Consider the following 10,389-nt stretch of genomic DNA (forward strand, 5'->3'; position numbering starts at 1 on the left):
TCTGCCGGTCAGCATTTCTGAATTAAGATGGTGCTCGTTCATGATTCAGCAGTGTGGGGGCGCCTCGACGTCGATGTTCGACAGTCATATGGAATCCTGTGTTGAGATTCATTTTAGATGGGTGTCCAGTTTAGTTTTGGGAATTTTGCGTGCAGACCTTTTGCCTAAAAGGAAAGATTCTGAATCCTTCCGTTATATCTGCTCTGAAGGTAGTAGAAGAAGAGCAACAGTGAACTTGTTGTCATTGCTGCTACAAAAAAATGGAGTACTTTACTTGCCAAGGCAATGAGATGTCATGCTAATTAGTTATAAGCACAGCGACGGAGCACTAACACAGCACCCATAAATCAGCTAAATGAAATCGAACATATTGTCGTGCAAATCAGATAAAATACTTCTAATAGAAACATTTACCTGGCGAAAGGTCAGACCATTAACAAACATTACGTGTACCAAGCTTGTTCCTGCAAACTGAAGATTTTCCATTTCAAAAATTTCCGGTGATCTTGGTTTTGGTTTGACAGGGACTCGAATACCTGGTCCCTGAACTGCATCTGGCCGGTGTTTGATTAACGTGTCTCGTGCTCTAAATTGTTGGATTTGCCTGCCGGACAGAGTTTCAGTGTAAAGAAGGAATGCTCGATCGCCTCGACATCAACACCCACGCCGTTTCACAATTCTTTGGAGTAGCTCACGAATTTATTTGTTCAGTTTAGCTTGAGGAGGAGGCAGAAGTTTCTGAATCCAGCACTAGTCTGAGGGATCAAAGTCTGAAGAAAAGCAGGGTGAAGCAGGAAAATGACGTTTGATCAACGTGTCTCATGCTCTGAATTGTTTCAGTGGCCTAGACCTGTCTGCCGGTCAGCATTTCTGAATAAAAATGGTGTTCATGGTTCAGCAGTGCGGGGGCGCCTCGACGTCGATGTTCGACGGTCATGTGGAATCCGGTGTTGAGATTCAATTCAGAGGGGTCTCCAGTTTACTTCTGGGAATTTTGCGTTCCATGTGCACGCAGAGGATTCTGAATCCTTTTGCCTAAAAGAAGAAAAAAAAAATCTGAATCCTTCCCTGGCATGTGTTCTTAAGGTAGTAGAAGAAGAGCAACAGTGAACTTGTTGTCATTGCAGATACCAAAGAATACTTTATTTGCCAAGGCAATGAGGAGATGTCATGCTTCAACACTGGATTAGACACAGCGACAGAGCCGTAACACAGCACCCATAATAAATCAGCTAAAAGAAAGCGTCCTTTTGCGAGCTTGTTCCTGCAAACTGAAGAGATTTGGTTCCAGATGATCTTAGTTTTGGTTTGACAATGAAGAGATCTAAATTGTCAAGAGTCACAGACCATTGGGGCTCGAACGCCTCCACGGACAGTCATGTGGTTTCACAATTCTTTGGAGTTGCTCACAAATTTATCAAGGAGGTTTCAGTTTAGCTTATGAATCCAAGCGCCAATGGTCTGTTCTGAATTACTGGAGAAGACCAAATTTTTATCATTGCTGATCCAAAACAAGTTTCTATTTACAAATGCACTAAGAAGTTCTGATGTGTGTAACTGGCACGAGGTCAGAACACTCACTAACAAATCACTCAGAACAGGCAAATCACATATTATATATCATCACTGATTGGTACATTCAAAGTTCAGAACATCAACAAACCACTCATAAATAAATAACAGCCAAAGTCTAGGGAGCTGACTACGCCGAGAGTCGACTAAAAAATACAGTCGAATTTTCGACGCACACAGACAAGTTAGATAAGTGGTTGGAGAAACCATGGTTTCACAACCTTGTGAGTCTTTGGAGTTCAGTGAGCTAGCTGTTTCTCCCGGTTAACTAGCAGAGCATCCAAGGTAGATAATCCGGTGTCGAATCAACACGCGTTCTCGTCCAGCCTTCCAAGGCGCATCCTGATTGGTTCTCTGTTCAGCATTTTCGACGCTGAATTCGGCTCCCTCTTCTGCATTTTCGACGCCGAATACGGCTCCCTGTTCTGCATTTTCGACGCCGAACTCGGCTCTCTGTTCTGCATTTTTGACGCCGAGTTGTCGTCCAGCCTGCCGAGGGGCACCCTGTTATTGGGCTCTCTCTTCTGCAACTTAGACGCCGAGTTCTCGTCCAGCCTGCCCAGGGGCACCCTAGTCGGCTCTCTGTTCTGCATTTCAAACGCCAAGATCAGCACACAAATTCATGAGCATCAGTTACACAGATGGATGCAACTTGGTGATGATTGTTACCTTGTGAGCTGAATTCAGCGTCTGGTCCAACCTTCCAAGGGGCACCCTGTTTGCTTCTCTGTTCTGCATTTTGGAAGCTAAGATGAATTAGCACACAAAGATCATATATACTTGAGGTGCATATCAGTATATAAATTTGGTGGTTACCTTGTGAGCAATCAGTGTCTCCCTGAGCTTCAGCTTAAGCCTCCGCAGGCTAAGCTTATCCAGTGGCACAGATGATTTCTCACCCTCCTTCACTTCATTCTCTTGTGCCACCGCCACCTTCTCCTTGAGCACTTCATTCTCTTGTGCCACTGCCACCTTCTCCTTGAGCTGGACCCTAAGCTTCCTCAGGCTCAGGCTGCCCAGTGCTTCAGATTCGTTGCCTCCCTCCTTCTCCTTTTCCACTGCCACAGGTTCAGCAACGTTCTTCTCAGCAGCAGCTTCAGACACCGTGGAGTCCATGGACAGGAACTTGGTGGCATCCTCAAATAAGCCTGCGAACAGCGGCGAAATGACGTGACCACTGCAGTCTCCGGCAGCGTCGAACACCGGCGAGCGGTCGCCGGCGAGAGCGCTCTCCTTGACTGCCCACTCGTCATCTGTCACTGTGGCCTGCGACAGGTAGTCGACGGTGACCACTTCCTTCGCGCACTCGTCTCTGGCGGTGTCAGCCACCGGTGTGAGGTCACCGGTGAAAGCAAACTCCCTGGCTGCCCATTCGTCATCAGTCACCGTGGGTTGCGACAGGTTGTCGACGATGAGCACCTCGTCTACTTTCTCCTCCATGGGGGCCACCACTCTATCCTCTTCAACGGACACATCTGCAAGGCCGCCCTTGACTGCACCCTCATCGTCAGTTACCGTGGCTTGCGACAGGTTCTCGACGGTGATCACTTGTACAGCGCCCTCAAACATTGTGGCTGGGCTGAGTAGCATGTCGTCGGCGGCCACCACGCCGCCGTCGTCCTCCTCGACGGGCACATTTGTCAGCTCACTGGTGATGCCACTCTCCTCTGTCACAGTGGCCTCAACACTCTCCTTCTTTGGCTCCTCTTCAACAGGCTCTTCTGTGTCATCAACAATCAGATCTTCTTCCTTGATTTCATGGGCCTTGGCTGCTCTGTGGAGCAGCAGCCAAGCAGCCAAGGTGATTCGGTCTTCATCCTTCTCCTCCTCTTCAACATCCATACCTTCCTTCTCATTGGCTTTGGCTGCGCTCTCAAGGAGAGCACCAAAGGTTGCTTCTACTTCATTGTCCTCCTCTTCAACAGCCTCATCCATGTCATGCTGCGCCTCACCAGCAACCAGATGAAGGTCTTCCTTGTTCTCGTGGCACTTGGCTGCGCTCTGAAACAGAGCACCTAAGAATGGCACCTCATTCTCCTCAACAACCAGATCTTTCTTGTTCTCACTAGACTTGGCCGCGCTCTGAAACAGAGTGCCAAAGACAGCCATATCTTCCTCATTCTCCTGCTCTGCAACACACTCATCCATGTTATACTGCACCTCATCAACAACCAGTTGTTGTTCCTTGTTCTCATTTGTTTTGGCTGCGCTCTGGAACAGAGCACCAAGGATTGACACATCATTGTCCTCTTCAACAGCCACATCTCCCTTGTTCTGATTGGCTTTGGCTGCGCTCTGGAACAGAGCACCAAGGACTGAAACTTCATTGTCATCCTCTTCCACTGCAGCAGCCTCATCCATGTCATGCTGCAACAACTCTTCAACAGCCAGCTCACACTCATCCATGTTATACTGCACCTCATCAACAACCAGTTGTTGTTCCTTGTTCTCATTTGTTTTGGCTGCGCTCTGGAACAGAGCACCAAGGATTGACACATCATTGTCCTCTTCAACAGCCACATCTCCCTTGTCCTGATTGGCTTTGGCTGCGCTCTGGAACAGAGCACCAAGGACTGAAACTTCATTGTCATCCTCTGCAGCAGCCTCATCCATGTCATGCTGCAACAACTCTTCAACAGCCAGCTCATCCTTGTTCTCACTGGTTTTGGCTGCGCTCTGGAAAAGAGCACCAAACAGCACTTCACTCTCCTCCTCTTCAACCAGGTCTTCCTTCTCCTCATTGGCTTTGGCTGCACTCTGAAGCACTTCACTCTCCTTCTCAATGGCAGTGTCTGCATGGCAGGTGAAACCAACCTCCACATCAGCCTCCTGCGGCACCGGTGTGGCCTGAGCCGCCGACTCGGCGACGGGCACCATTTCTGTCTCTTCACTGGACTGATGAATCTTCTCAGCTTCTTCAACGGGCACCATTTCTGTCTCTTCACTGGAATGATGAACCTCCTCAGCTTCCTCAACGGGCACCATTTCAGTCTCTTCACTGGACAGCTGAATCTCCTCAACTTCCTCAGCGGTCTCTTCCACGGGCATCATCATTTCAGTCTCTTCAGTGGACTGATTATCCTCATCTTCCTCAGTGGCCTCACCGGATTCCGGCGCTTCCATGGGCACCATTTCAGTCTCTTCAGTGGACAGATGATCCTCGGCTTCCTCAGCGGCCTCACCGGCATGATGAATCTCCACGTCCAGTGGCCCCTCGCTGGAGACAGTTTCAGCCGGGAAATGGCCTTCCTGATCAACAACATTCAGGGCGACTGGAGACTGCTCACACTGCTGGACATCGTTCTGCTGCTCATCCACTGATGAAACAACCGTGCAATCTTCTGCCACTGGTGCTGCCTCTTCTTCGACTAGCTCGGGACTGGCATGTACATCCGTTGCTAATCCTGCAATTTCAGATAGTCAGACACATATTTCGGCTACAGAAAAGATGGAAGAAGCATCAATTTCAGAGAGGGAAACGCTCGTCTCACCTTCTTCCTGATCCTGTTCCTGAACTAGCTCCGTTTGCTCATCGGCCTGAGCATCCATGGCTGCTTCCATTTCTTCAGCGTCATCGTCACTTCCCTCGTCTGAGGTTGCCAGTGCAGGCACAGCAGTTTCCATGTCAAGGACATCACCTGGTTGCAAAGAAAATTCTAGTCAGTTTCAGATAGGAGAGCCAGACACATAATGCAGCTACAGACAAACCGACTGGGCTGAATTTTAAGTTTCAAGTTCCATGTCAAGGACAATCACCTTCGTCTTCCTGGCCCTGCTCCTCAACTAGCTCGTTCTGAGCATCCATGGTTGCTTCCAGCTCTGCAGCATCACCAGCTCCTTCGTCGGAGGAAAGCGCAACAGTTTCCGCATCAGAAACAACAGCTGATTGCAACAAGAGAATTTGCCTCAGGCCGTGAACAAAATAGCGCCAGCAAGCCGATTTGATGCAAACTGTCCTTACCTTGCTGGTCCTCTTCTTCCATTTCTTCGGTACCACCACTTGCCTCGTCTGAAGAAACCGGCACAGCAGTTTCCACACGACCTGAGTGCACACAAAATTCTTGCAATTTCAGATTTCAGGAGACTGCAGCTACAAGAAAACATGGGAGGCGTATCAATTTAAAGTTGTTGCTTAAGTCTTCGTCCCACCTTCGTCTTCCTGACCCTGCTCCTCTTCTATTTCTTCAGTATCATCATTTTCGTCGTCAGAGGAAACCTGTGCAGTTTCCATAGCAGGCACATCACCTGCATCTTCCTGGCTCGGCTCCTCAACCAGCAGCTCCGTTTGCTCACCGTTCTGAAGATGCACGGCCTCTTCTTCCATTACTGCAGTAGCGTCACGTCCCTCATCTGAAGAAACCGGTGCAGGTGCAGCAGTTTCCATATCAGAAACATCACCTGCTTGCAAACAAAATTCAGATACCACAGCCAGAGTCAGACACATAGTTCAGATACAACATGGGGCACACATCAATTTCAAGTTTCAATTTCCATATCAGGGACATCACCTGTCTCACGTGCCTCTTCTATTTCTTCAGTATCATCATCTTCGTCGTCAGAGGAAGCCGGTGCAGTTTCCATATCAGGCACACCACCTGCTGCATCTTCCTGACACTGGTCCTCAACCAGCTTGTTTTGCACTTCGTTCTGAATATCCATGGCCTCCTTTTCCATTTCTTCAGTAGGTGCAGCTATTTCACCTGATTGCAATAAAAAAAAGATTCTCATTAGTTCAGATAGGAGAGTCAGACAAATTATGCTTGCAGCTACAGAAAGACATGAGACACGCATCGATTCCAAGTTCAGTTTTTAGGGACATCACCTGTCTCACGGTCCTCTTCCTTGTTCTGCTCCTCAACTAGGTCCTTTTGCTCCTCAGTCTGAGGATCCATGGCTGCTTCCATTGCTGCAGCGCCATCAGCTCCCTCGTCAGAGGAAACCGGCGCAGGCGCAACAGTTTCGACAACAGCTGCTGCAAACATAATTTGCATCAGGCGATAAATCAAACAGAGCAAGCAAATTTGATTTGACGCAAGCAAACTGTTCTTACCTTGCTGGCATTGCTCTTCTTCCTCGTCTTGCTGCCCACCAGTCCACCTCGCCGGAGCCCTCCTCGACGCCCGTCTTGTCTTGGGCACCGCTTCCTCGGCCACCGGAACGACTGTGGTCTGGCTGCGAGCGCGACGAGTGGTCCGAGCCGGCGCGGCCTCCACGGGCGCCTCCTCTGTCTCGGTCTTGCTTGTTCCGGCCCTTTTCCTCGTAGCCGGAGCCGCCACAGGCTCAACCCGTGCGCGCCCGCGGGCACCGCGCCGTCCCACGCGAACGGCAGGCGATTTCTCCTCCTCCACCGGTGGTTCTTCTTCCTCAACCTGGTTCTGCGGATTCGTGGCTTCTTCCTCCATCTCTGCAGCATCACCAGCTGCTTCGTCCGAGGAAACAGGCGCAGGCGCAGCAGCTTCCGCATCAGAGACAACGGCTGGTCGCAAACAAGATTCGCATCAGGCGATAAATCCAACAAATTCGAAAGCAGATTGATTTGATTGAAGCAACCGAGCTGTTCTTACCTTGCTGGCCTTCTCCTTCCTCTTCCTGCTGCGCAGCAGTCTTCCTCGACGTCCGTCTTCCCTTGGGTGCCTCCTCAGCCACCGTGCTCTGGCTCCGAGCGCGAGTGGCCCGAGCCGGCACGGCCTCTGCAGCCGGAGCGTCAACCCATGTCACGGTCTTCCTTGTTGCAGCCTTTTTCCTCGTAGCCGGAGACGCCACAGGCTCGGGCCGTGCGCGTCGTCTGGCACCTCGCCGCCCCACGCCAACGGCAGGCGATTCTTGCCTACCGTCCTCCTCCTCCTCCAGTGGTGGCTCTTCTTGCACCTGTGCTGGTGTATCCGCGACCACTACCCCTGCGATTACAGATCTGAGAATCAGACACATAGTTCGAGCAAACGTGGGGCACGCATCAATTTGAAGTTGCTACTAAAGTCGAGGGATCCGGCCGTCTCACCTTGGCCGTCATGGCTCTGTTCCTCAACCTCGTTGTGCTCCTCGTTCTGAGTATTCGTGGCATCTTCTTCCATTTCCGCAGTTTCCATATCAGAGGCGACAGCTGAATGCAATCAATCATCGAATTAGGGAAGAAATAAAGATTTGAAAATTGATTTGGAAAGAATTAGGCAAAAATTAAAGATTTGAGAATGGATTTGGAAAGAATTAGGCAAGAATTAAACAGGAGCAGAAAATTGATTTGGAAAGATTTGAAGCAAATTACCTTGTGTCCCCTTTCCTTCTTCTTCCTGGTCCGCACCAGTCTTCGTCGCCGCGGCCCGCCTCGACGCCCGTCTTGTCTTGGGTGCCTCTTCCTCGGCGACCGGCGCCGCCGTCGTCTGGCTCCGAGCACGAGTGGCACGGGCCGTCACGGCCTCCGCAGCGATATCCTCCGTCTCGGCCTTGCTTGCCGCAGCCCTTTTCCTCGTAGCTGGTGCCGCCACAGGCTCCGCAGGTGCATCCTCCGTCGCGGTATTGCTCGCCGCAGCCCTTCTCCTCGTGGCCGGAGCAGCCACAGGCTCGATCCGTGCGCGCCCGCCGGCAGCGCGTCCGCGTCCGCGTCCTCTTCCGCGACCGCGACCGCGCCCGGCGGCTGGGGCTTTCTCTTCCTCCTCTTCCTCGCTGTCCACCAGTAAGATGACCTCCAGCGAGATCTCCTCTTGCTTCTTCCTCTTCCTCTCCTTTTCCTCCTCCTCCTGCTTCCTTTTCTCTTCTTCCTCCTCCTGCCTCCTTTTCTCCTCTTCCTCCTCCTGCCTCCTTTTCTCCTCTTCCTCCTCCTGCTTCCTCTTCTTCTCCTCCGCTTCCTGTTTCTTCTTCTCCTCCGCCTCCTGCTTCTTCGTCTTCTTCTTCTTCACCTCCTCCACGACCGCCTGAACCGCCGGCTTGGCCACTTCGACAACGACCGGCTGCTCGACGTACTCCTCGATCCCGTCGACCTGCAAGGACAAAACGCGCGATTCAGTCAAATCCAGCCCACGCCGACCTAGATCTGACGCGAGACGGCGATTCGAAGACCAAGAACTTACCGCGGGGAGCGCGGCGAGGGCGTCGGCGATGGCGGCGTTGCTCAGGTTGGCGCGGACGCCGTTGCGCTTGGCCAGCGCCTGGAGGTCGCGGCGGGGGAGCGCGAGGAAGTCCATGCTCGCCGGCGGCCGGGTCGGGTCCGTCTCCTACCTTTACCTACCTACCTCTCCTCGTCCGCCTCGGTCTCTGAAATCTTTGCTGGAGCGACTGCGCGGAGGTGCGATTGGGAAACCGGAGGAATGGAGCGTCGGGGCCGGATTTAAAGGGGAAAAGTTCGGATTTTGAATTCGGGCAGCCGACCGTTGGCCGGGTTGGAGCGTCTCGTCTCGTCTCCCTGCCGACCGTTGGGGGTTGGAGCGTCCCGCCGCCTCTCTCACCGGACTCGCTCGCTGCGGATATGGTAGGGTACTTTAATTTAAAATAAAAAAATGGGGAGGCAAAGGTCGGGGCATCTTTTTGGATCACACGCTGCACGTTGATTGTAGGGTAGGAGTACTTCAAATCGTCGCCTCGTTGTTTGCTTGCCTTTACTCTCCTTGATTTGGTGCTGCCGTTCTCGGAATTGATTGGTAGCTTGTGTTAATTGAAGAGCAAATCTTATGTTGAAGAATATACGGAGGCAAGAAATCAGAATTGATTTGTACTAGCTTGTTAAATTATGGCCGCATGCATCTTTCTGATGCGGCCGGGGGATAACCTCCTTTTCGAAAAAAAACTACTCCCTCCGTCCCATAATATGTGTCAAAAAGCGTCTTACATTATGGGACGGAGGGAGTGGCTTGTTAAATTGAAGAGCAGCTGGATAGGCACGAAGTCTTTTCCGAAAGGGAAATGTTTGTATTTTTTTTGAATTGTTTGGATTGCTTACCACATGTGGAAACATTTGTAATTGATCGGCTGGTTGAAACTCGACCGGTCGCATCACGTGCTGCTTTTTTATTGGTCGAGGACGCCCCCTATGGGCCCGCGCACACAAGGGCCTTATCCCGTCGTCCTTGTCTTCGTCCTTTTTCAACCGGACCGTGTGGACCTTGAGCTGCTAACCCGACGGCCATGGAGGTTACTGAGACCGAGCTTCCTAGCGGCGCGCCACGGCGACGCCACGGTCATGCGCCATCCATCTCGGTCGTCCTCCTCGACACAGCGACGCAAACGCCAGGTGCGCCTTCCACCCCGTCGTCCTCCTCATGCATGGCGAGGCCTTGGTCGTGCTACAAGCTTAGGCTGCCATGGTGGAACCGGCGACGAGCCGTGGTGACGAGACGAGACACTATTTTTGCTGCAAGTCCAGGGAGGCCCGTGCTGGAACCGGGAATGCGTCATGCTGGCAAAGCAAGTTTTGCTGGAGCCGGCTACAAAATTTGTTGTGCACCTGTACGACACCCATGCATCCCAGCGATGATTGCTACAACCGACTCTCTGAATTGCTGGAACTGGTGAATGGTGATGCTGGAGCGGGAGAGTGAGAATACTATAACAGTAGCACCCATGGCATCCCACGGTGACAAATTGCTACAAACATTGTTCTGAAATCCCGGAATCGGAGAGTGGGGATGCTACCACAGCAGGACCCATGGCATCCCGCCACCGGCGGTTTTGCTACAACCGTTGTTTCTGAATGCTGGAATCGGAGAGTGAGAATGCTACAACATCATCATTTGGGTTCCTGCGACGTAGGTGCACCAGCGGCTAGTGTGTGAGATGCTGCAACCGGCGAGCTGAAATGCTGGTACCGGCAACACCGGGAGCTACGAG

At 51.7% G+C, this 10,389-nt stretch overlaps 1 protein-coding gene across 2 annotated transcripts; it reads right to left on the reverse strand.

Moving 5' to 3' along the window:
* Window positions 1-1,588: 1,588 nt before the first annotated feature.
* Window positions 1,589-8,995, reverse strand: LOC109737261 (uncharacterized). 2 transcript variants are annotated; one of them, XM_020296439.3, is made up of 14 exons: window positions 8,637-8,995; window positions 7,835-8,546; window positions 7,571-7,672; window positions 7,137-7,469; window positions 6,623-7,048; window positions 6,395-6,544; window positions 6,081-6,272; window positions 5,722-5,970; window positions 5,534-5,614; window positions 5,329-5,454; window positions 5,064-5,210; window positions 2,389-4,976; window positions 2,242-2,304; window positions 1,589-2,159 (listed from the first exon to the last, which is right to left on the reverse strand). In XM_020296439.3, exons 1-14 carry the CDS (start codon window positions 8,748-8,750, stop codon window positions 1,878-1,880), a joined length of 5,565 nt encoding a protein of 1,854 aa, XP_020152028.3. In that variant the 5' UTR covers window positions 8,751-8,995; the 3' UTR covers window positions 1,589-1,877. The 2 variants fall into 2 exon arrangements, with proteins under 2 accessions (XP_020152028.3, XP_045089204.2); XM_045233269.2 differs by having other exon boundaries at window positions 6,395-6,541; window positions 8,637-8,936.
* Window positions 8,996-10,389: the final 1,394 nt, after the last annotated feature.

Source organism: Aegilops tauschii, chromosome 2 (genome assembly GCF_002575655.3).
Source record: "Aegilops tauschii subsp. strangulata cultivar AL8/78 chromosome 2, Aet v6.0, whole genome shotgun sequence".
NCBI classification, from domain to species: Eukaryota; Viridiplantae; Streptophyta; class Magnoliopsida; order Poales; family Poaceae; genus Aegilops; species Aegilops tauschii.